We start from the raw sequence: 27,504 nt of genomic DNA, 5'->3' as shown, positions 1-27,504 counted from the left end.
GATGGAAGCAAAAGTTAAAATTTCTGTGGGATCAGAGAGAAGAAAATAATTCACTCTCTCTGGGAATGGAGATGGTATACTTAGGGTCCATAAAAGGAGGTGAGATTTAAGCTGGGCTTTGAAGAAGGACCAGAGATTTCCTGGAGTGGAGTGTTAAGTTAGAATGTAACATGAAGTTTAGTTTGTACTTGTGAGTATTACTAAACTCCACAATAGTTCATTTATTCAGGAGCCAACGAGTTGTGAGAACCACACATATACACACACATAGAGGGAAATCAGGTTAACCATATTTAATATCTGTTGAGTCTTCTCGTCGGTCTGTATAGCAGATTAATCTTATACAGTAAGGAACTCACGGATTTTACAGAATGTTATTCTCCAATTTGGACTTTTCAGGACAACGAAGCTAGCTCCTACTGTTGATCTATGTTGTATCAGCCCCTATAATGTCATAAAAATGAAAGCATGGAATTTCCCTAATGATTTAATGAGACTAAGGTCCACCTTGGGAACTGGGTAGGGAGAGTCCTTGAGAGATGTGAGAGAGCTGTAGTCATGCTGGTGCTGCAACGGAACCAGCAATTCATCAGTCAGCACAGTCTAATGGGCATACTCCATATACACAGTTAACTTGATTCTGATTTATGCCCACCGAGCAACTTTCTGATTTATGAACCTACCAACCAGGAGAGAGAGAACGAAACAAATCAATGGTGTTGGTTATTACGTCAGCTGTACCTCCCAAAGTAAATCAGAAAATTAGTATTCTGGTTTAGAAATCAGTGTTTTCTAAGTTCGAATGGCATGTATAGTTCACGCTGAACTTGCTTAACTCTGAGTGTACGAGCATTACTGAATTTCCGAACTTAAAAAACAAAGGTCTAGAGTCTTGACTCTCCGGGCACTGACTCGTAATAGGCTACTTTCTGAGAGCCGGTTGGCTGACCGGTCTCCTTAACATCCTTTATACTTTTTGCTGAGGACAAGAATACAAAGATGAACGAGATGAATGAGATAACCTTGGCTCACACTTGACAATTAGGATCAATTATCACACACAAAGTGATAGACGGTACATCAGAGCCTGAGAATGGAAGGCAAGAAAGTGTAGAGCCTCCCCAGTTGTTGATGGTGGTGGTTGTGGGGTGTCAGAGGGACAAGGTGTGTCACAAGACAAACAAACAAGCAATAAATGAGAGTGGAGAGAGAGAGAGAAAGAGAGAGAGAAGGCAGACAGACAGTTGGCAAACTCCTTGAGGGAAAGAAAGGAATTTTATGATTGTAGCCTTTAGCACAATGCCTGACACAGAGAAGGTGCTCAATAACTACGTGTTGACTGACTACGTGAACGGACAGATTAATGCCAATGAACACGGAAGACACAAAAAACTCTTTTTCAAGGTTGGAAACCTTTATCAAGGGAAGGAAAGAATGTGAGGCACTGCTTTCATCTGGTCACAGCTAATACCCAACAAAGGTTATCAAACTAGTAACTGACTGTTTATAAAGTCAGTGACTTATAAAATCAAGTATGTGGTGATGGAAGGAGAACTGACTCTGGGTGGTGAGCACACAATGTACATGTAGATGATGTATTACAGAATCGTACACTTGAAACATACATAATTTTACTAACCACTGTCACCCCCAATAAATTTAATTTAAAAAAGGAAAAATAATTACGTGAATCAAAACGAAAACTCAATTAACTGTTTCCTCTCAGTTACCCAGAAGTACGATTAGCCCAGGAAAATGAAAAATGGGAAAGCTCAAATACTTGATCTCTGGAAAGGAAACTACTCACCCCCTACCTCTTGGTTCTGCTAACTACAGCTGGGAGCTTCATCCCAATGAAGCTGCAGTATCAAACAAGGGAGGCATTGGGGAAAAGGATGGAATTTTACTGGTAATTATTGCTAATTACATTTCACCATACATTACTGCTAATGGACTGCAAAGCACAATTCACATCCATGTAATACCTCTCCACTCTGAGAGGAAACATCTGCTGACTTCAAAGATTCATAAATACAGTAGAAATAAAACACAGAGAGAAGTAATCTAGACAAGAGTTAACCAATTTAAAAAATTTTTGGGTCAGATTGCATGTGTGAGTGATCCACTCCCTATATGTAATTTCTTTCAAATAGCTAGTTATGCCTGAGAAACTCCGTGGGCCACAAAGTATTAACCTGTACCTCCAATGCCTCTGATGTTTTGCCTTCTTATGGACCAATGAATGTCTATACATACTTTTTCTGAAGAGATGATAGCGGGCTTGTTTGACACAAGTATATTTATATAAAAGTGCTATTGTAACCCATAATTTAGGTTAATGAGCGTTTTTGAAGCCTTTCATGCTGTTGGAAGTAGGCCAAAATCACCGTGTAAGTCCTTCACCAACTTAATAACCACTTTCGATGAATTAGTGGGCTTGACATATCTTCTCTTGTCTCCATTAGTATTTTGTTCTCCCTAAGTACTTCATTTTTACCTCAAAACTTCTAGCAGATCTGTACTTAGGATTGATCTATGGAAGATAATTCTAGCAATCGACAGACTCAGGAAAGGAAAGGAAACCAGGGGAAGTATCAGAAATAAAGCTACGATGCTAATCAAGAGTTACAAAAGAGATTGAGCCCCCACAAAAAACTGTATTTCTATGTTCACCATATATTTGTAGAAAGATGACAACTTTTGATCTGGTAGAGGGAAATGAGTATGGACTTTCCAAAAAGTGCAGTGATGTACAATCAATCATACCTGCAATATAGGCGTGTATCCCACACCACTGCTGTCGCTGGTGGGTGGAATTAAGTTTGGGCAACTTGATGGGCATCTTATTCAAATGACCATTTCTGTGATCATTCATGAGGCTGATCATCTTTCCATATTTTATATGTATGCAGATTTTCTCTTCAGTGAACTTCCTGTTTACTTTTTGACTTTAAAACATTCTTTGAAGCTACTTGTATATTAGAGATAAAATCTATCAATTAACTTTGTATATGTCGTCCTTTTTTATGCTTGTTGTCTACTGAAATCAAGAGTACTTATAAAAATAGTTGCAGCATACAAAGAACGCAACAAACACCCATTTCACTGGTCACCCAACCCGTTCTTCTCCATTTCTGTTCCCTGATACGGCACCCCCCAAGTAATTAACATTGTTATTCCCATTCATAACCTCAACATTTTGTTTGTATCTCCAAATAATCTGCTAGTTTTGTTTAACTCTATGTAAACAGAATCATATGTATTCATCTGTAATCTGTTTTATCCTCTTGCTGTCTTGTTCCCGTGGTTCACTCCTGTGGTTACGTTTCAGTGTGGTTTATTCATTTCCTGTCCCGTACAGATTCATCATAGGAATATACTGCTATTTGTTATCTATTCCACTGGTGATTATTTTAATTACCAGTTTTTGGTTGTTCCCAGGTCATGCTATGACACAACAAGGTTTCTGTGAATACTCTTATACATGATTCTTAGTAGACAAGTGCAGAATTTCTGTTCTTTTTTGAAGTCAGGCAGAATTCAGTTATAAAACCACCTGGGCCTGGTGCCTTTCTAAATGAAAGCTATAAAAATACGTTTCATATTTCTGTGATTATTGATTTATCCAGGTTTTCTTCTTCTTAGACCAATCTGAGTACTTTGTATTTTGATAGAAAAATCCTCCATTTCCTCTAGAGAATCAAATCTACTGTCCTAGAGTTGGCATCCTATCTTCTTAAAAATTAATTCTTTTAATCTCTGGATCTCCTTTTAAATTTCTTGATTATGTGGTTTATTTGTTTCTCTCTCTCTTTGTTTGCCCTTAACCTGTCCTTCCAAGAGGCTATTCACTTTGACCTGGATTAATTTATACATTTTTACAACATTTTTGGCGGGGAGGAGAGAAGGAGGGGTTAAGACTAGACTTTCCATTTCAATACAAATTCATTAAATTCAACTTCTATCTTCATTATCCTCTCCTTTCTATTTTCTGGGTTTGTCTATTCTTTTCCTATTCCTTTGAATATTTTCAGTGTTCGTTTTTAACAAAAAAGCATTTAAAGCTATACATTTTCCACTGAGTACAATATACTCTCACTACCAATTCAACTTTTGAAAATGTATTCTATAGAAATAAAAGCATTAGCATACAAAAATGTAAAGCTCAGGGACGCTTGTTATATCTTTTTTCCACAGTGGTTAAGCAAATAAGTAAATAAGCAGAAACAAACCCCCTAGGATGTAGCCTAAATGGCCATCAACACTGTCCTGGTTGCTTAAGTTATATTATAGGCTCACCACAGAAGATTATCTTGTCATTTAAATGTTTGTATATTGCCCTATAGGGATGGCCATCAAATATTATTATATGTAAAAGAAAATTGCAGAGTAATGTCATTTGTAGAATTCATTTTTGTAAAAATAGTACACATAACACAAACACCAAAAATCATGTGTGGATATATACACCTAGAGTGTAAAAACAATGTATCCACATTTTAAGAAAGGAAAAAACTATTCAAATTGTAATACTCAATATATACTGATAACAAAAGATGAATACAAGTCACGTGTGACTTCTGCAATTGCAAGAGGTGCTCAAAGTGGTTACCATCATGTCTAGACACTTCTGATTACGGCAGATTACTGCTTGAGCAACGTTGACCAAAGTGTCCACATGTATACATTTTTTTTGGCACCCACGGCATATTTATGTACATTTCAGATGTGAAAGATAATACAGTTGACCCTTGAACATCATGGATTTGAACTGCATGGGACCATTTATATGCAGATTTTTTTCAATAAATATACAGTCATCCTTCTGTATCTTCTGGTTTTGCATCCAGGGAGTCAACGAACCATGGATTAAAAACAGTGTTTTTGATCTCCCATTGGGAATCCACGGATGCAGAGGGTCAACTGCACACCTTATGCACCATTTTATATAATGGACTTAAGCATCCATGAATTTTGGTATTTGTGGGGGGTCCTGGAACCAATCCCCCATGGATACAACGAGATAACTATTTTAAGTCCTGGGGAGTCAGAAGTTAATATGTGGAATTTTGACTTCACGGGGAGTCAGCACTCCTAGCCCTACACTGTTCAAAGGTTGAGTGTATTTCCCAATCTGCTTGGTTACTTTAAAGGAACACATCAGATGTGGTCGAAGAGAATGAACCTATTCTTTATAAATCTCTGCATCATTTAACTTGTTTAAATAAGAGTTATTACATCTATGAATTGAAACATACTGTTAGAAAGACAGAAGTCTCTTGACACTGTTATACAATTCTGGTGTTAATTCTAGAAGACTATTTTAAAATTTAATTGATTAATCTCCCTGCATTATCTTTACCATAACTTCTCTATCACATTCTTTGTAATATACATCATTATTCTGAAAATTTCTTCTAAATAAAAACCAATTAATGGGTTAAGACCTATTAATCTGTATCTATCTATACCTGTATCTATCTATCTATCTATCTATTTCTATATGACTATGTTAGTGCTTATTAAACCTCTGAGCTGCTATTCTACAAAATCTCTAGGCCTCCTGAAGAAATTTCTTCAATAGTACACTTAATGGGGAACTGAAGAAGTAAAACTACTAGCCAGGTAAGAAAAGATAAAAAAAATAAAATAAACGGAAGGGGTGTTCTCTCATCCCATATCATAAAAATGAAAGCAATATTTATTATTAGCTGTGAGAAGAAAAAGGACTTACAATTATGAGAAAAAAGCCATTTTTATATTGCACAAATGGAGATGTTAGTGAAATTAGACAAAACAAAAGAGAAACAAAAGAAATTAACAGTACCTTTTTCTTGTGATGTTTTCTTGGTGGTGGCTTGATGGTGGCAAGGAGATTCTTCCATATCATGATCAGATTTTGAAGGAGAAGAGAGTGAAGTGTCTCCCCAAATAGAGGAGAAAGGTTCCCTTTCTGGGTGCAAGGATCCTTGAAATTCAGCTATGTGGTCAGACGAGAAGGGTATACTGCCAGCCACCGAAGTGAGGGATGGAGCACCAGAATCTGATTCTGGAGAAGAAGTTCTCAAACCCTTGGGCAGAAGTGATTTGGTAATATGCATGTGGTTATAGAAACTGTCTGAAGGCTGTTGGTATAAGAAATTATAAAGGAGGTTATGCCACTGAGCATGACTTCCATGTAATACTTACTTTGCAATTGGACCGAGCTTTTTTAGTAAATCCCCATGAAAACCAATTTTTGTTTGTTGGTTTACAGACGGGACTGCATAGTTCACAACTCACCATATTACCATTGTAACTAACACAACCTAGGACATATAGAAACAATTACTTGTACATTCATTATTTCCCACTAGGTAAAACCAACAGCTGAACATAAAAAGCGCCATCATGAAATATGACAATACGAATAATGCTCTTGGTTAGTTCATTGAATGAATACAGAAAGAATTTGAATTATCAGGTTGAGTAAGAATTTAGGAGACAAAGAAGGAACTATTCCAGCTGTTTCCAACTAGGGCATAGAATCTGGTTGCAGAAAAATCACTGTCTTCTATAAGCTGTAGGAACAAGGACACAGCCCAACACTATAAGTCAGAAAATGGTCCAGGGTACTCACCTTTCTCTCTAGACTGTCCTCCCCATCTGTTGAACTGACACTATCATAGAGTCTCGTCCTAGAGGGCCTCTGGCGTCTGTTTTTCACGGAGAGCTGGGCTCGGGTTTTCAGTGCTTTTGAATCCAGGCGCTCTGTTTCTGGGATTGCTTCATTCAAGTCTAAGAAAAGCATATTGCAAAAAAAATCAGGGAGACAAACACTTGGAGATGACTTCCAAAGAGACTGCAGACACTGCTAACAAAATCTCAAGGTTATTAGTAACACCAGGCAAGAAACAGGTGACAACTATGATGGCCTGTCTGATATCCCATAGGTAACAAACACATCAGATTGATCTGGGAGACATGTACAAAGCCTAAGGGAAAAAAAACAACACTAAAGATGACCAAGGCACCAACAAAAATCTAACATTCAAAGAGCATAAAACTTTCGTACAACATAATTATACAAAGTACTAATTTGTATTTATTTATATGTATGCATGCTGGAGTGTTTGATGAACAAACGTACAAGAGGATGGTGTATCAAAGTTGGAAGATCTTAGAAACCAAGAACAAAAACTTACTAAAGTCAGGTGCCAGGTCAAGTGTGATAATAGGTGACCATCAGCATAAATTTTCTATAGCAAAATTTACCAGTAAGCTTTTTTACCTTTTTACTTTTACCTTTTCACAGTAGGAGTCATTAAATGAAGTCAGACTATTCAAGGAATTAATAATTAAGTGCTCCTGGATTTAAATTATTAAAAATAAAGCAAACAACTAAGTTGCAAAAAATTAATATGTACTGATAGTAATAAAATAAAACAATTTCTTATAGTAGTATTCCCCCAGGAAATTCCTTTTTACAGTATTAATATGAAGGTGTACTCCAAACATATTTATTATACAACCAAAACAAGAAAGCACCTCAGGTGTACCTCTCTTATTTATGGAACTTAGCACTGGCAGACAGTTATAACAAATAATCATATTTTTTCCCTATGAGATACATCAATTAAATGAAAATATTTACAGAAGGTTTTGACTTTTCATTTCCTGCACTTGAAATTAAATAGTAAGAAAAGTCAGATTATTCAGTTATATATAAAGGACAACTAAATATTTTCCAATTAGTAGTCTACTTTTTACATGTCAATGGAGAAAAAATAATCTCCTTGATCAGTTTAATTTCCTCCTTCCAATAAAATCTAAACTTGTAGCTATCCATTACGAATTCATTAATTGTGATAACTGCAACAAAATCAACCTTACAAGCTCTTGTTTACATATAAAATGTGGAAAACACCAAATAGATGAAAGCAATAATATAATTAGATATATTATCGTACATGCACGTTTTACAGCTTACCTCTTTCGTATTTGGATTGTATATTCTGTAACACAAAGCACTGTCACACACACCATCTCATGTGTGCCTCACAACAGTTCCAAGAGACAAAGCAGCCAAGTATGTTGTTCCCTCTCCTGAAGCTCAGACAACTTGAGTGACTTGCCCTCATCTATGTAGATGATGAGCTGTCTAGGAAATTCACTAGTCTAGCAAATTCACTTCAACCGGCTACGTATAAAATATTATTAAAATAGCATAAAAAAAGAAGATGTGTTGAAAACTATACCAATGAAATGATTTATCAGATAATTTCTTATATGGTTGGTTTAATAACAGCTGTGGTTACCTGGTGACAAAAAAACCTAAGGAGGAAGCTCATTCTACTTTTGCAAATATGGCTACTTTTGCAATAGAATCCTGGCCCTGGCAGACCCAGCATAGCACCCAACAGGGCTGCAGTAGCTACTCTGTCTCTAGGTACTGAAAAAATAACATGAGGGAATAGGACAACTACCTATCAGCACAGTTTAGAGTACAGAAAATTTATTCTGGGGCTTCTGGCTTCATTATTCTTCAGTAATTCATTCACCTGGTATTCATGTCAATCAACCCCACAATGGCAACCTGGTATATTTCCTTCAGTATCAGCGAGCACTGACTAGGGGAAAACCATATGGAACTACATCTATTAAAGATGAAGTTAGCTGGAATCTGAAACGCAGTGCCTTAAATTCATTATCCAAGTGCCAACAACACATTGCATCCCGTTAACAATTTTTGAGTGTCTGAAAACAAAGACCTCAGGGCCACTTATTAGTAGTGACTCATGGATGACAAATCAGAAATTTATATTCCATCCTGAGAAAAAAATTTTTTTTAAGTAAAACACTGGAAAAATGGAATGTAGCTGAGAAGTTCCACTTCAACAGCTCTTATAGCAGAAGAGAGTTGGAAACAATGTTGTACAGAACACATCACAAGTAATAGCCCCCTTAGAAGTGAGTATGAGAGGAGATCTGTGAAATAGGAGGAAAATGTGTACAGGACTTGGGCTGCTAGGTAACCAGAAGAGTGATCTGTTTGACCACTAGAAGCATCTTTTTCTATCAGGTCATATAAGAATCAGAATATTATAATTCCAAAGAACTGTAAGGACTCTAGCCCACCCTTCTTTCTTAGATAGGAAAACCAAGGCTCAAAAGTTAGTAAAGTGTCTACTGTCACCGTTAATCCGTGGAAGAGACTGGATAGAGTTCAGTCCTCAGAAGCCTATCCTCCTTCTAGAAGGTTACTCTCAAGTCTGAAAGTCAACTTCACAAGTAATCTGCCTTCTTTGAATCCCCTATTTAGTCTTACTTTATGTTCCAAACAAAAATACATGTCAAGGGCTAGCTCTGCAAATTCCCAGAAGTATACAGCACCAGAAGGAAACACAAAACTAAACAAAACAAAAACTAAGGGATTTCATTTGTCTTTGTATTTATCCAAGAAATAAAATTCTTACATAAAAACATTTAGCTATCAGTTTTGTGGATGGTGATGCGGCAGGAGAAATCCAACTAGCTCACGTGCTACTGCATGTAACAGCTTAGGTGGCTATGTTCTCTCACTGCCGTTCATTCCCTACAGATATCTTGACCAATAGCATAACAAGGCTTTTATAAACCCAAGACTCTGGGTTCTTCCTCTACCCCTTCTTTGTAGTGCTCTGCTGCCCATAAGAATCTGAGGAACATTTCCTTTTCCTTTCTCCTTTCTTTATTCTTTCTTTCAGACCCTCCAGTCTCTGAAATAGCCTCTCTCTGACTCAAATTCAGCTAGAAATACAAAAGAAGAGCAGACTCCAGTGAATCAATAAGTATAGACAGACAAATACAGAAAAGATGTAAAGTAGCTAATGATAGAGCAGTTTTGAGTAGTCTGGACTCCACCCCAATATACCTGCATCGTGAGAATACTTTCATTATTGCTTCAAATTGGATCATTTCAAAGAATTTAATGGATTTGAATATGATTTCAGCAGTTGTTATGAAAAACGTTCTGTGAAATTAGGATGTTATATATCACATTACACAGAGATCAGTTCCCTAAAGTAATGCTGTGAGTCATTCAGTTTTTTTCACTAGATTGACGTTATTTTTGACGTAAATGGAATGCTGCCCACGGATCAGATATAGGCAGCAAGGGAAGCAGGGGAGTGGAGCAGCATAACAATGGGGTCGGCTCCGCATTCTTCTGTGCGTTATTCTCCTCCAAAACAGCCAGACCTTACACCATCACTCTGCCTGGCTTGTGCTATTATCAACTGAAATGCTGAGCATAATGAGACACTCGGTGACATTTTTAAACTTGAACACTATCTGCATATCATTCAGTCCCTGCAAGTTCATGAACGATGGGTCCATGGGGCTTTGGGTTCATACATATAGCATTCGCAGGTAGGTTTATAGGGGCGTGTAAAACAGTTAACACGGGAGTAAACCTGGAGTTAGTCTTCCTTGAATAGACTCTGGAACAGTGGCTCTGCCACTAAATTGGGCAATTTACTTAAACTCTCTGTCCCTCAGAATCCTCAGCTGCAAAATGGGCATGATAATAGCATAATAATTGCATTTTTTATGAGGATTAAATGCACTGAAAGATATACAAATGCTTAGAATAATGATTGGTACATAATCATTCAAAAAATGTATTTACTGACATGAAAAGTTTAGCAAGATATTCTTAAGTAACGAAAGCAAGTCGCAGAACAATAGGCACATTTCTCTCAAATAATTATAAACAGCAACATAGAATATATTATCTAACGGTAAGTAGATGCATATGATAGGAAGAAACTGGAACAATACACTTCAGACTGAAAATGGTGGTCACCTCCAAAAAAAGTATTCAATTTGGAGATGTTAGCCAACAGGTACTTTAACCTCATTTGTAATGTTAAAACTTTTTGTACTATGTATTTTTTTTTTTTTTTTTTGCACTTAGGTATTATGTAGCTAAAATTAGTAAAAAAAGAAAAAAAAATTAACACACTTTCTTATACAGACATCTTAATTTCATTCTAATCTGATAGCTCCAGTGTTTCAGGATGCAGTATTCGCAGATGTTGATATTAGCCCAGGAAACTGCAAAAATCCGTGTAACTGTCAGCCTGCCTCACATGAAGAGGCTGTTTCATGACATCTACAGAGGCTGTTTGCCTGCCTTTCTACGTTTCTGCGTGATGATTTGGCATAAAAAAGGCCCTATGGCTTAGATGCGAGTTTTCACTTTGTTTTAGTACTGTATGGGGAAGATGTATTGCATCAGATATAGTAATTTGAAACCAAGTTACTTAACTTCAGCTCATCTTATGATAGCACTTTGGTCAGGGACCCCTCATGGGCACTTCTCACCCTGAACTCTAATACCAGCTGCTTTCTTTGTAAGTACTTAAAAACTGATCAATTTTGTACCCCAAGTAGTATTTATCAAGTGTTAGAAAGCCGATTTCTTATTGTTGCAGAATAAGTGGATTAATGCTGTTTCCTAATATTTTAACTAGGTCTGAGTTTATTGTTGTATAAACTATACATTTCCTACGCTAATCTTTGAAAAATATTAAGGAAATCTTTTTTTTTTTTTTTTTTTAACCTCTTTGTCAATAAAGGCAACCTTAAAACTATCTGTATGGCCTTTGAAGCATATTTGTTTCAGTAAAGCACTTCTCCAGAGCAGTCTGATAGCCTGCTTAGCCTTCTTCAGCTTAAGGTCAGCCTACGCTCCTGTTCTCAGAGGGCAGTGAGGTCCAAATTCTGCTGTTCATATCACAGTAATGACCCCTTAGTAATGCCACTATAGACTGCCCGTAGAGGTAGTGGCTGCAAGTCAGGAAAAAACTGTGTGAGATATCCTAAATCCTATATCTATCATTTGAAACATTTGATAGGGCTGCTTAATTTGGAGGTTATGACATGATACAGAATTTAGATTTAGACAATAGGGAAAGGCATTTAACTATCTCAGGAGTCCTTCAGTATCAGATGTCTTATAGGGAAAGGCATTTAAGTATCTTAGGAATCCTTCAGTGTCAGATGTCTTGAGAATCTGATACAAAAGATCTGCATAACCTAAAAATCAAAGAAATGTAAAATCCAATCCATGGGCCAACTGGTTGGGAACTGGCAGACTTCTGGGAGTAGAACTATGAGGTCACACGCAAAAGTTGGGACTAAGAAGGTGGGATATGTATATGTCCTCTGCTTGACATTATAGCGTCTTTGACATGACAACAATACACAGGCTTCTGTATTCGCACTCAAGGTTGACTACAAGAATCTAATTAGTGTCTCAGTTAAAAATTTCTGGACAATAGTAATCCCAATCATGCTAACTAGGCAACTCCCCAAATTATGTATTTTGATATAACAGCTTCCTTAATTAGTACAGGAAGAATTCAGGTCTTATGCCTTAGGGAGGAAAAAACCTCAGTTACCTGAGATGATAGTTGTTGGCTAAGGAAGCCATGAGAGAGTATCTGTTGATTACCGTAAGGCTTAGATATGTACAGTATTAGATGTACGAAAACAAAGTTCACAATACTTGTATATGTCATATACTAGATGTATAAGAATTTCTAAAGTACTTGTGAAGATTGTCAGTTACTAATCGTACTTAAAAAGGAAATCAAACATAACAAATTTATAAATGCAATTTTAAAGGTTAGTACATGTTCATTTAGTGAAGTCTGTAAACAGGAACTAAATATTCAAAGCTCCCTTAATAGTGATTTGTACACACAAGCAATAGTTTTTCAGGGCACCTACATTCTAGTGTTTCTTGAGTTTCCTCGTAAGTGGAATTTCCTCTAGGTCTCAGACATGGAAGCACAATACTACTTCATGTCCACCTAAAGGAATTCAGTGATAACCTGATGTTAGTGCCTCCATTAACAGAAACAACTTTAAGGATCTAGATCTTATAACTACTGAAACAATATGGTTGGCACACTGTTCAAAACCATATACACAAGAGGATTTTCTGGATCTAATTCTGGAAATAGCTGCTCATTGCTGAGTTTTAATTTTATAGATACTGTAACCTCATAATTGATCGTGTTTCCCTCTTGGCCAGGAGATATCTTAAGTGCAATCTGTGGCCCACCACAATCCACAGGAGCCCACGCATGCACTTTATTCACACAAACCACTCCATGCAGCATCTTCTCCCTTCCACGTCTACATCCCTCCACCCTGTTCCCAGGCGATTCTTTTAGTCAGTTTACCTGAGCATAACTATATGATCTCTTCCAATCTATATAATTACCATTCATGCTGAACTAGAACATGTTTATAAAATATAAAAAGCATTTCAGAATACAGCTATCTTGTGTAGTTTCTTGGAAAAGGGGCTACAGCCCACATTTGGGTTAAAATTCTTGTTACTTCCAGAAGATCATTATCCATCGATTGCAAGCAAATAAAATTCAAAAGCCAAAATCAAACATAAAGTAGCCAACTTTTCCTAAAATGTACAAAAAGTTACTAAGATTAAACTCATTCTGACAAAAATAACTTGTTTTCCATCAAAACAACTGTAGATATTTTCTTGTACTAATGTGTACCTCAGTATGACTGAAGGGTCTGGTGACTTCTGCGAACTTATGAAGATTCAGTGAGAAATATGAACCAAGGAGCGTCGTCATTTTGCAACTGAATACCTCCTTTTGAATGCCGTGTTGATTTGGCAACAAAAGTCTTAATGGCTTACTCATAGACATATGCAAAACTTGCACAAAACTTGACAGGCAATTTAGGTGCTTTGTTTTTTTGAGTAAGAGGACAGATTTTGGTTTTAATGATATGCCAGAAAACAATCAATAAGTATTGATTTCTCATTCATTTGGCTTGTTCATTAAAATTTTCCACAGTGATTTACTAGGAACGTTCACCCTTTAATTAGTGCAATTCAATAATACCTCATGGTCAAAATTATTTATCGGGGATTAGTGATTGAAAATCATTTGTTCAGGGAAAATGAAAATTGTGAAAGTTTAACAAGAAATTATATCTGAATTCGTGATAAAGAAAGCTTGACTCTACTCCAGGATTCTCCCTCACCCCAATTTAGAACTAAACAATGACAGTATGGAGTAATTACCTCACTGTCCTGTAGCTAATGCTGTTGTATAAGACTCCTGATAATGTAGTGCAAGCATTCCCTTTCCTTTTAATGGCTTTCCATTTAATGAAGTCTGGCTTTAATCATGCTTTTAACCTTATTTTAAAATTCTGGGTTGCAATGCTGAAAGTGAATACTGAATGTACTCTCAGGCTCTACCAAGAAATGAATCAGATGTGGCGGTAGGGGTCTGACGTGGCCCCCAGCCACAGGTATCTGAAAAGAGCCACCTACACTGAATGCTCAGGCAAAGGCAAAAAAGACAACATGGTTACAGCCTCAGCAGAAAACGGTATCTTGCAGGAGTCCAGTGACCTCGGGAACTTCATCGATGTAAATGTCTGCCTAGGGCTGGCTTTGTTTTTTCTCACTAAATCTTACACTAATATTTTTAAGCCTAAAAAAATCTTGTGTCATTTTTCTCATTCTTATCTTTCAATTATGCTAGTTAAATTTTTTTCTATTTTAAAAGACTTCATTTATACAAAAATCTATGCCATATATGTCATACAGAAAAAGAAAAAAAATAAGACACCCATGTACCTACCATCAAGCCTAAAAAATAAAATTAGTGGTTTTGAAGCCTTCTCTATGCCCCATTTCTAGTTGTAGCCGTTTTTTTTTCTCTCCTACTTGTTCCACAACAGTATCCCTAAAAAATGTACTGATTATTTTTGCTTGCTTTTTAACTTTATATATATGGTAACAAATTGTACATAATATTCTACGAATCATTTTTTTGGTTGTTTGCTCCACATTATGTTGAAGAGTATGACTAGGATGGCCTTTTTACTGAAGCTATTCTGAACGATGCTGCTGTGCCATTTTCAACACGTCTTTTCAACACATGGCAAGTTTCTAGATTGGATACATACACAGAGAAGTTAACTTGGCCATAACATTTACACATCTTCCATTTTACTGGATAATATCAGGTGGTCTGAACAAAAATAGCTATATGAGTTGTCCTTTTTCCTACATGCTGGCAATCACATACTACTGTGAAACTATCCCTGCCAATTGTTTTATTTTTACTAATGAGGGCGAATGTTTTTTTATGTGTTCACCAACCTTTGGGTTTCCTCTTTAATGAACTGACTGCTTATGTGTTTTGTCCAGTTAGTTGTATTTTCCTATGACTGGTGTGAGCTCTTAGTATATTCTGGATAACAATGCTTTTTCTTAGTTATACAGGCTGCAAATATCTTCTCTCAATTTTTGGCTTCTCTTTCCATGTTCTTTACCATGTCTTTTGAAGGTGAGATTTTTCTTAATATTACGGTGATCAAATTTATCAAACTTTTCTTATGATTTGGAATTTTTGCATCTTCAGAAATCATATAAACATTCTCCTATGTTGTCCTTTTGTTTTTTTTTAATTAAAGTTTACTGGGGTGACAATTATTAGTAAAATTACATAGATTTCAGGTTTAAATACTGCAGTTCATATTTGAGACTAATCCATTTGGAATCTATTTCATAAATGATATGAGGTCGAATCCAATTACATTTTTCCCCATATGAATGGTTAATTTTCCCAGCACCATTTGTTAGTCTGTCCTTTTTCCACTAATCTGCAGTGTCAGCCCTGTATTATCCTCAAATTGACATAAATGGATCAGTCTGTTTCTGGACTCTAATCTTTTGCACTGGTCTACTTGTCAATTGTTGAGACTATACCACACTGTGTTAATCAGTTACTTTATAATGAGTCTTGGGATCTAAAAGAACAAGTTCCCTCAACTTGTACTTCTGTAGGAGTATCCTGACTATGCTGGGCCAAGTTGTTCTTTCGTGTACGTTTTAGAGACAACTTGTCAAGTTCTAAAAAAATAAATTAAATTAAATTAAATAAAGGCCTTGTTTAAATTCACATACATCAAAACTGTATGAAATATACAGGCTCATTTAGCATAATGGCATTTTTATAACATCGAGACCTATTTACATAGGTCTTCTTGAATGTATTTTCATAGGTCTTGAGTTTCTTTTATTAAATTCATACTGCCTGCCTTATCTTTTTGCTATTATAATTATCTCATAAAAAATTTTACATTTTCTGTTTGTTAGAATGGATTGATGTCTAATGATTCTTAGAGCTAGCCACCTTGCTAAACTCTTAATTCTAATGATTTATAGACTCTTGAGTTTTTACTTTATTCAATTTTGTCATCAATGAATAATGATAATTTTGCTTCTTCACTTTCATGCCTTATATCTTTTATCTCTTTTGTTTGCCTAATACTTGCTAGGACCCCTAGGACAACACTGAATAGAAGTGGTCATAGCATATTTAGTGATGAGATATTAAAAATATTCTTAATTTTAAAGGAAATTATTGATTTTAACATTTCTCTATTTAATGTGATGTTTGATATAAACTTTTGTTAGCCTCACACCAAGTTAAGAAAGTTACTTTGTATTTCTAGCTTGATAAGTTTTTTTTATCATGAATAAGTGTTCAATTTTATTAAATGTTTGTCTTCATCTAATGAGATAATTATACACATTTTTCCTCTAGTTAAACAGGTGAATTATATATGAGTTTTCTAATGTTAAACTAACTATGTGTTCCTTGCATAGACACAAGTTGGGAATGATAATATACAAATTATTAGAGCGGAGGAAGAACTCTATTCTGGAAGAATATATATATTTAAAACACATTTCTGAATTTAATGTATATCTTTATGAACGAGTAGATTATTATTTTTTTAATGGAGAGAATCCTGGCCAGCCAATGGGTGTTCACTCTGGTTACCTCAGAGGGGAAGAACAGCTCTATTCTGGAACATAACTGTGTTAACTTAAATCTCATAAAAATGCATTAACTGCATCTTCATATTCGTTGTTTGTTAAATATACTCCATTAGTTAAATACAAAACCATACTCAATCCATTTGCCAGAGAATAGGACCTTTAACTTATTGCCACTCAATAGTTATTAAAAGTTCATTTAAGAACTACAATACTTGTAGTACATAAAGGGTATGTTTGTTCTTTTAAAATAAAAAACAAAACTCCAATCCTTTGAGGATTTTTATCAACTATTTACTCAATAATGCAGGTCACATTGTAATTATGAAAGTTATTTATTTATTTTTTTACTTAATTGCAGTAAGGAATCATTCCTGAACAAAATAGTCATGACTTCACATGAAACCAATAAATGAATTGTTTTCAATAAAATAAAGACAGGCAATAAGCTTGTCGGGCCATCCATTCATTTTCAAATATTGGTTATAAGGTGTAGACATTGATATTCTTTTATGTTGAGAAATTTTTTTCTGTCATTATTTAATAAAATGTTTTTAGTCATGCTAATAAACTTGTTTGGAGATAAAAAAATAAATTTAAAGGAATCACAATGGTTGAATGAATAGCTTACTAAATATTTGGCCCATCCTCTCCTGCAAAGATTCTAAATGGTATCTGTAGGTATCCATAAAAAGAAGAATAAAAGTTAACATAGGGAAAAATAAATGTAAAAATCCTCACTTTAAGGCAAGAAAGTAAATAAAAAGAACAAAAAGGTGTTCTTTTTGTTATATCACAAACAGTAAGATGTTAGATTTAAACTCAATGTACTTATATCAGTAAAAAAATACATAGCAACTTTCTAAGTTCATTTTAAAATAAATATTGAGAAAAATTTTAAAAATAAGATTGAGAAAGTACAACAAAGTAAAAAACTATACAAAGGACAGAAAGAGTGCAGTAAAAGAATGGGAAAAAAAGATATACCATACAAACACTAACCAAAAGAAAGCTGATATAGCTCTTCAAATATCAGACAAAGTCGATAATAAGGTGAATTATTAGAAATAAAGAGGGATATTTTCTAATGATTAAAGGTCAAGCTACTCTGTGGAGAAAAAGGAACCCTCATACACTGTTGGTGGGAATGCAGACTGGTGCAGCCGTTATGGAAGGCAGTGTGGAGGTTCCTCAAAAAATTATGAATAGAATTGCCATATGACCCAGCAATCCCTCTCCTGGGTATCTACCCAAAAAATCTGAAACCATTTATACATAAAGACACGTGTGCTCCAATGTTCACCGCAGCTTTGTTTATGGTGGCCAAGACATGGAAACAACCAAAATGTCCTTCGATAGATGAATGGATAAAGAAGTTGTGGTATATATACACAATGGAATACTATTCGGCGGTAAGAAAAGATGATATAGGAACATTTGTGACAACATGGATGGATCTTGAGAGTGTAATGCTGAGCGAAATAAGTCAGACAGAAAAAGCAGAGAACCATGTGATTTCACTGATATGTGGTATATAAACCAAAAACAACAAAAGAACAAGACAAACAAATGAGAAACAGAAACTCATAGACACAGACAATAGTTTAGTGGTTACCAGAGGGTAAGGGGGGTGGGAGGTGGGAGATGAGGGTAAGGGGGATCAAATATATGATGATGGAAGGAGAACTGACTCTGGGTGGTGAACACACAATGGGATTTATAGATGATGTAATACAGAATTGTACACCTGAAATCTATGTAATTTTACTAACAATTGTGACCCCAATAAATTAAAAAAAATAAATTAAAAAAAAAGGTCAATCTACTGAGGAGATATGATAATTTTAAATTGTAAACAACCATTAACATCACCTCAAACACATAAAGCAAAAAGTGAGGTAACCAAAACAAGAAACAGAAAATCCACACTTTCAGTGTGAGAATTTTTTTTTTTTTAAACCCATCTCTTTCAGTAACACATTCTAGAGGTTTTGAACATGGTTAACAAATTTGACCTGACATACATGACAGAGCACCAAGCTAGGTCAATAGAGCTAGGTACCATCATATCTCATCCTTCTCCCTCCAGTAATTTAAATTGCTTTTACTGAACACTACATTATATATCTGTGTGATGCCTTTCATCTACACTGAAGGTCACTGTGTGAAAATGTCCTAATACAATCATCAATGAATCTATTGTAAGGATACTATCAATATTAATATGACTGCTCCAAATCATGCATTATTTGTACCAATAGTTGTACTTCTCTTGAGCAGGTTTTTTTTTTTTAATCTTATGAACACTTGAATAGTGCAATGGACAAAGTTTCCTTCCTTCTGGTAACTGGAAAGCTTAGAGCCAAATTAAAGGCCTAGCCTCAGAAATAGTGTATGTATGTTATATATATACTTGCAGCATCATTTCTGGTTCCACACTGTCTTCATCCTCATTGTTCTCCCTTATCTTTCCAGTTTCAATTCACCCTATCTGTCATATAGAGGGGTCTCTTCAAGTTACTTCCAGATACTACATGACTGAATGAAGGATAAGAATTTAAAAACACATGGGAGGGGAAAAAAAGGCAGCTACACCTAGTGACTGTCGGTTATCTCCCTTTGCTCTTCCTAATAAAGACTTTAAGTCTGAGTAAATTTCATAGAAGTGATTCAATTAAAAGAAATCATATTCCATGAAAACAAATAAGCCAACAACTGGGTCACAACAAGCCAATCCCATGTGGATGGGGCCTGATGACCAGAGAATTGGGTAGCTTGAGCATCTAAGCAGGCTTGAGAGCTCCACTGACATGCCCACAAGTCCTGGGTGTGGGACCTCACATAGTGCGTTCAGGATTCAGGTGCAGACAATCATCTTAGGGTCAACTTTTGGGAAATCCGGAACCTTACTTCAACAGACAAACCATCTTGTGGGAAAACAAAATAAAGGAAAAGAGAGGAAGCAAGAAGGTATTATTTTCATATCCTTATGCTCCTTTCTCCAGGATATTCTTAAATTACCTGGAAAGTAGCAAACTTAAAGACATCCAGGAGTAAGTAATTAATACCAGTCACAATCTATTCTGAAAATCTAGACTTTCCTATAATTCTTGCTCAGTTCTGGTTAGAGCTAAGGAATAGTAAGTAACTAAGGATAAAATGCCTTATATAACCTTGAATGTTCACATGCTGGGAAAACAACATGCATTGCTATCTAACTGGTGGCCCACTGGCTGAGTAGGTGGGTGTGAGAAGGAACAAGCATTTGGTAGTAATACCCAAACTTCACAGGGATCCTTGGATTAAATTTACTAAATTTATAAAGCTACGAGTGACCTAGCTTCTGTTATGCCTCAGAACTGTTAATAGGTCACAATGCTTACAGAATTAAGTATAAACTCTTCTTCAGATGTTCAAAGCCTGTGTTTACTCCAAGACTACCCTATAACACACACCTTTGGGTCCCACCTTTAATGTAAGGTCTATAAAACAGGAAAAATTATTTTAATTTTTCATTTTTTTCCTCTTCTTCAAAAATCCTCTCATCTCTTAAAATGTTTATATCATCTATTTATTTGTCTCATATCAAACTGTTCATCTTCTGCACCCTTGGTCCCAGCCACCCTACAAATCATATACCTTGTTTCATACTTACCAGGGCCAAACACTGTTCTTCCTACTTAGTAGCCACCCTTCCTCTTATAGGTCAGTGTGTCACCAGGCTTTCAGTATTTAAAATAACTTTTTGAAAGGAGCATCATACTTACTTCTCATCTCTTACGATAGGGTAATCATAATCTGCCTTCATATAATTTCTACCTATCAGTCCTAGTCTTTCTTTCAGTCTGTCTATAGACTACGCATAACCTTTACCAAAGAGCATTTAAAACATTTGAAGCTCAAAACAGTATGATCATAAGGATCCTGCAATATCTAGAAGCTTAGGAAGAGCATGTTGATTAAGTGACTTTTGTAGGGAATCTAATCAAACTAAGACGACAATGCTTTTGCCTCACCAAGATCTCTCATACATGCCTGTTCTCCGCTCTTAGTCTAGTCCTGACTTAATCAGCTGGGCAGCCATAGACATATTCAGACATAGTTCAGGGCACTTGCGGAGACAAGGTAGAAAACTCTTATATAGATCAGAATTACTTCAACACGAAAAAATGACAAACACGAAACATGGCAGTAGGGCAAAATTATTGTTTTTCACACCCTGGATCACATAAAATATTTGACCAGCACACTGGCATAGATTAGAAGGGATTTGGGATTTGTTATGGCTTGTGGTGAAAACATAATTTTTATATTTGCTTTACCTATTATGTTAAGAAAAATACAGAATATAATAATAATAAATTTATATATATACTCTATCAAAAATTTAATGAGACACTTGAGTGGGCTTAGTTTATAGAGAGAACCATATAAATGATGTTTAAATATAACCGTGGTAAATTTGTGCATGGTTTGAAAAATGGTTTTATCATTGTAAAATTTTACAGTAAGTCTATATTCAGAGTTGCAGAATCCATCCCCAGCTGGGAAGCTCTGTCCTAGAAGAACATGAGCACATGTGAAGACATGGCTGCTTATGTGCTCTTCCTTTCCTCTTCTTTCCTTCCTGACTCCTCCACTCTCCCCTTCCCTTCTCTCTCTCTCTCTCTCTGTTTTTTTTAAATTATTTCATTTTAACATCATTTTTCATTGACCTATCATTGATAATCCTTTTGCTTCATTGATCTGCCTCAAAGCCTAAAAGTATGCTAAACAACTCATCCTATCAATAAAACACTCCAGTGCTTGGAAAGCAAGTGAGAACCGGACAGTTCACAGGAGGTGGGGAGGCAGAACACTGTCTAAGGGGCAGGAACTCGTGGAACTGACTGTAACCACTGTGCTCATCCTGCTGCAAAAAGGTGTGTGTTGGGGGCGGGGGTGTGTGGGGGGGCATGGGGGGTGGTTCTGCAACACCCAAAGGCCTGTGGTTTCGCCTGCAATTCTACTGCCTTTTCTAAACCTCTAGGACTTTAGCGTTCCCTAGCAACGGAAGCAAAGGATCAATTTAGAAAAGTGCTTTCCAGAGCATTCCTATCTAGTTACTGACCAAGCCATTTAGTTTATGTAATCAAGCAATTGAAATTCAAGATTTATCACTGACTGTCTTCGGCAGCAAAACTGGAAGAGCAAGCACCGCTTGATATGTATACTACTAATGTCTGAGATGACTGATTCTACCTCTACTGCACAAGCATGGGTTGGTTTCAGCAAGAATTAGTAGTCTTAGCATCTCACTGTGAACCGACAGTGTTGCTAGGGAAACTGGTAATTATGTGGCAAAATGGAGGCTGTAGAAGAGAAAAAGGGTTCAGAAGAAATGTAAGGTTTTGATCCAAATCAGTATGTTAAGAGTACAGTTTGTTGATCTTCTATAGTCATATAATTTAATAAATACCATTAATTATATGTTTAATAAGATACAGATTTCTTAACTGAAAGATGTGAATGGAAATGAATTGGATTCTGGAAAGCTACTGGTTACTGATTATACTTTGTGCATGCCACAGCAGGCACATATACTTACTATAATCTGCAATTAATTTTAAGAATTAAAATATTCAACAACATGAAAAAAAATTTGATTTGATTTCTGAGATTTTTCTTTAGAAATTAGTTTTACAGAGTTCCAGATATAAATACTGTAATTCTGTGAAGGCTCTAATAAAATTGCTTTTTTGTTTTTACCCCATAGACTAAGTCATATACCCTTAAAACACCCTTTAGGGTGGGGAAGAAGGAAGTGTTACTATTTTTATAGTTTACATAGTAAAACCAACCCAGAGAAGTTGAATAACCTTCCTGAAATCACAGAGCTCTTCAGTTAGTGGTAATGCTGGAGCTAAATACTCCAATTTAAGCTGCCCGGGAGGCATTATTTACAGATTATATCTTATGAAGGGAAAACCCAGCAAAGATACACACACACACATACACACACACACACACACACACACACACACTGAGATAATGGTCTCAAATCTCTAAATATTGCTTTAATTTTCAGTGAAGATTTCCATTACTTTTCATTTTTAATGGCTAAGAGTTTAATTCTACAAGTTAACATGATCTAAAAACTTGTTTATCAGGAAAATCTCTTTGGAGACATGTTAATACGTGAGGAAGATCACCAAAAATTTAAACCTCTCATCAGTGAACAGTTTTACTGCGTGTCCAATCACAGCCTGTGAGCTGTCGACTATCTCAGGACAATGCTGTGACACAACCATTCTTTTATTTTCACTTTTTCCAAGAACTACGAGGTAGCTATTTTAAAAGATGTAACCCAAAGCTTTATATCCTCCCGTATATTTATCAGTATAAATTCTTGTACATTTCCTAATTTATAAATATACTATAGATATTAAACCATTCATTCACATTCATATACACACAATTTATGTATGGGTGTATGTGTGTTTGAGAAAATCAGTGATTTATTTATGGTTGGTGCATAAAAGAAGACAATCATTTATATAGAAAATGTTTCCAGTGTTTTGGTCTGATTTGGTCTTTGACAGGAAAGAATGAGAAATACACCACACACACACACACACACACACACACACACCTGGGGTTCCAAAAAAATGTATACACATGCTTTGTATTCATCTTTTGTTATAGAAATACATAGAGTGTTACAGTTCTAATACAGCTGGTTTTTCTTTCTTAAAATGTGTATACATTTTTTTGGCAACCTCTGTATATAGGACACCAAGGGAAAAGCACAAAACTTATACAGAACTTCTTAACTCAATGAATTCCAAGTGCTGGAAGCAGATAGTCAGTCTTCTGATGCTCTGAAAAAGATCTTAAGTGATTTAAAAAACTTAAGCCTTATGCATTAATACCTAAGTCGTGTAGCTTACTCTAGATGGGATGAATCATCACTTTAAGGAATTTTATTAAGTCTATCGATATTATGATGGTTTTAAAATATCTGGCTTGTATTAAGTTGGAATTTTGTTATTTCTTTACATCAAAGCACTTATTTTCGATAAGATAAGTGCTACATGATAAATTCCTATTTTGATAAGCCTTGTTTTCTTTCCCACAGTAGGAAGGCTTTTTCAACTTTTAAACCTCGGGGTACGAAAAAGAAGAATGTAAGGCCACGTTCTACAGTCATTAAAAGCAATCTTTGCAGTTAGGTGAAACAAACCTTGACTTAGGCCATCCTGACAAGATGTCTGCTTGACATCCAAGTTCTCCAAGGTATCTCCTTTCGAGACTTCACCAAGAGATGTTCTTCTCTCAAAGATGTTGTTGTTATTATTAACTTGAGTCCCATTTTGCTTCAGCAACCTGAACACTTCAGCTTCCAAATCTCTAATCTAAGAAAAAAATCAAAAAAAGCCACGTATAAAACACTAAACCAGCACTCCTCTCCAAGTGCTAGGCAAAACTATCCCATTATTTAGTGGCTTTGAGCACATAACTCACCCGTACTTGGAGGCCTTGAACTTCCACAAGATGAGCTTTCTCCAAATCTTCTATTTTCTTTCTTTCTGCTTCCTGTCTTTTGATGAAATCAAGTTCCCTTAAGAAGAAAATAATAGATCTGATTGCATCAAACACTCAGTAAATGAGAAAATGTGAAAGTTCGTATCAGAAGCAATGAACTGCACAGGTAAATAACTGGACAGCTATTTAAATAACTAAAACTCAGTCACAGTTCGAGAAAAGGTATATAATAATGAAAGCAAATAAAACATTTCAATGCATCACAAAGTAAAGAAAAATGCTTTGATTCTGCTTATGATGATTTTCATTTGTAGCACCCATATATATTTAGATAGGAGCTAATGAACAAATGACTCACCATAGGTAATTTAGTGGAGATAATTACATGTCAGGTAGATATCATTCCACATTTACAAAGTAATATACCTAGTAAACTGATGGAACTGGATTGTAAGAGGTTGAAAAAGATAATTATAATAAGATTACTTCCTATGAATGACAATAGAAAGGGGCTTGGGTGGACCAGAAAAACTGAGGGGGAGCTGTCACTTATACACCTGAGGATAATATGAGGAGGAGAAATATCTGCATTTTGAGAGCCTGGAATATAATATGCAAATTTAGCAAAACTTATCATAAAATTATTACACGAAATGGAGATAGATATATTTTTGGCAAGAAGAGTTAAAATAGCAATGTACTGAATTCACGTTTACAAAGAACAATTTTCCCCTTTTTAACAATAAACTTTTTATAGCAATCTCTTTTAAATATTATGAACATTATTTCCATGAGAGGATATAACAGAGATATAATGAATCTTGCATATATTCTTAGCTTTTGGGGCTTGGCATGGAAAACCAGAAGTAACACTGGCATTACGTTTTATTGTTTTAGTTAGCCAGAAGTAACTGATGAAAAAAAATCCAGTGAAAGTCTCCCTGAAATTAGACTAAGATCCAACAGATAGAAGCAAAGCAGCACTGGAATCTCAGAAAGAGCTGTTGAAATTAAAGAGCAGAGTGCGGTGATGGTCTCTTACTGCAGTGAAGTGGCAGGGCAGGGGGTCTTGCTAGTCAATATTTATACTCTCTGTAGTGGGAAAATTTTGCAGTTACTGATTCTAAGAATAGAGATAGAAACAGCCTCAGCAAGGCCCTAATTGCTGCTCTGCATGTACTATGTCCAGTAGTCATTCTGCATGACTTCATCTGGGCTTTTTGCTTCTGAATCACCAAGATGTTTCAAAAAGGATAGCTAGTCAAATGTTTTAACAGTTACTATTATTGATTAACTATCAAAAAAAAAAATCATGACGTAACTGGTTGCCAAAAAAATGGTAAAAGAAACAAAATATAATCTCCTATGAAAAAAATGGTAGAAGTGATTTCTAAAACTTAATGTCTATTTTTGCTTTAACTATGCTTCTTAGAGGGATAACTCTGAGGTCATCTTTTCTATTTCATTAGATATTGCAAAATTACTGGATATAAACCTTTTTTAAAAACACACAACTATTTTTTAGTCATTAGACGCGGCTTACTTTTGTTGAAAATCCTTGATCAATTTCTTCGCCTTGTTGTATTTCTTTTCCAAGGCCTGATATTGGCTTTGAGTCTCTTTGAGGTGTTCATTTACTGTGTGGCATAATGTCTGAGCCTCAATCCAGTAGCTCTCCAACTTCAGCATTCGTTCTTTATTCTCTTCTATATTCTGTTGGAGTTGAGTTTTTTCTAGTTCCCACCTCACTTTCTCATTTTCTGCTGCTTGCAGCTGGATAAATAAAATGTCAAGGCAAAGATAATCTGGGTACTTACTTAGCAAAATCCGTTGTATTTTTATAGCATGTTTTAGATTAAATTCAATTTACATATACTCAATCACCAAACACCTTGAGATGTGAAGAGCAAGTGTTATTTTCATCATTTCATAGATTATAAAATGAAAGCCTTGAAAAGTGAAATGCTTTGTCCAAGGTCATACATCTGATAAATGATAAAACGGGGGTTTGAGTCCAACTCCCATGATCTTTCCGTCACACTATGTAGTCTGAAATTCTGTGAGCAGTAAAGACCATTTCAGAGTTTGACTGAGTCTAGCCAATGAATTTCAACATGCTTTCTTTTAGGGGTTATTTATTTACTTATGGTAAAAACAAACAAACAAACAAACAAAAACAGCTAAAGGTAGGGAAGAGGCAAACTGGGAAGGAGCGAGGGCCAGAAGCACAGTGGGGCCTAAGGCTTAAGAAGGAGACTCGAGTCATTCAGTTTAGATTTGAATCCCAGTTCTGCCATGACTGGCCTTTAAACCTTGAGCAAGTAACTGAAGTTCTCTAACATCAGCGTGCTTGGACTAACTCCTTGGACATAATAATCTGGTAAATCTTAGTTATTTTTACTTTGTTTTTAGCCCTTTTGATGATATTATTACATCCTTAATTTCAATTGACATGTGAACATAATCTGTAGCTTATTATTTTGCTGGCAGTATTCTGAGCCTTATAAACCCTCATCTGCATAAAAGTATAAAAGACGGGGTTTAAGTGAAAATATAAATTATTGCTTAATTAATTTAAATCCCTCCAATGCGACAGAAAGGCAGCTTCTTGTGGTTTCTGCTTCCAGGGACTCTTAGGAATAGACCGTATACTAGTCCAATCTCCTCATTTCTATAGAAACTCAAGGCTGATCCTTTAGGTGAGAGGTCAAATGCCATTTATTCACTATAATTGTTTGATCTTTAAGCTAGTACTTCATCTTTTCCATATTCCTCTTTTACAGTTCAAAAGGATGCAGAGTCATTATAAACCATCAATTTTCAAAATCCAAGACATTCCAAAATCATACAGCATTCTGCAAATGAAATCTATATATATGTTTTTATGTATATTTTAAACTAAATACACTGGCAAAAGAGGTTAAAAAGTAAAAAAGTAGTCAAGAACATTTCAAAATTAGGAATTCTATTCTGTCTAAATTCTGTCTAAATATGGACACAGAATCATAATAAAGTAAGCTAATCTGTGGATATTATATGCCAATACAATAATGAGAAAAAAATATAAAATATTAATTTATAGGATTTTCTAAATAAATGTTTACAGTCTAAAA

At 35.5% G+C, this 27,504-nt stretch overlaps 1 protein-coding gene across 15 annotated transcripts in view; it reads right to left on the bottom strand.

Moving 5' to 3' along the window:
• The window catches only part of PPP1R9A (protein phosphatase 1 regulatory subunit 9A), a 272,874-nt gene that overhangs the window by 27,166 nt on the left and 218,204 nt on the right, over positions 1 to 27,504 (bottom strand). For 8 of the 15 annotated variants that reach the window (XM_019729733.2, XM_019729737.2, XM_019729732.2 and 5 more), the window contains 5 exons: positions 25,935 to 26,164; positions 24,371 to 24,467; positions 24,090 to 24,261; positions 6,620 to 6,777; positions 5,828 to 6,125 (listed from right to left, as the gene is read on the bottom strand). In XM_019729733.2, the coding sequence (XP_019585292.2) occupies positions 5,828 to 6,125; positions 6,620 to 6,777; positions 24,090 to 24,261; positions 24,371 to 24,467; positions 25,935 to 26,164 (955 nt within the window). The remainder of the gene's footprint in view (positions 1 to 5,827; positions 6,126 to 6,619; positions 6,778 to 24,089; positions 24,262 to 24,370; positions 24,468 to 25,934; positions 26,165 to 27,504) is intronic. The other 7 variants (XM_074340750.1, XM_019729739.2, XM_074340748.1 and 4 more) reach the window with 2 other exon arrangements.

The sequence above is a fragment of the Rhinolophus sinicus genome, linkage group LG09 (genome assembly GCF_036562045.2).
Source record: "Rhinolophus sinicus isolate RSC01 linkage group LG09, ASM3656204v1, whole genome shotgun sequence".
In the NCBI taxonomy this organism is placed as follows: Eukaryota; Metazoa; Chordata; class Mammalia; order Chiroptera; family Rhinolophidae; genus Rhinolophus; species Rhinolophus sinicus.
Note: the sequence above shows the minus strand (reverse complement) of the source record. Positions and strands in the feature narration are given on the sequence as shown.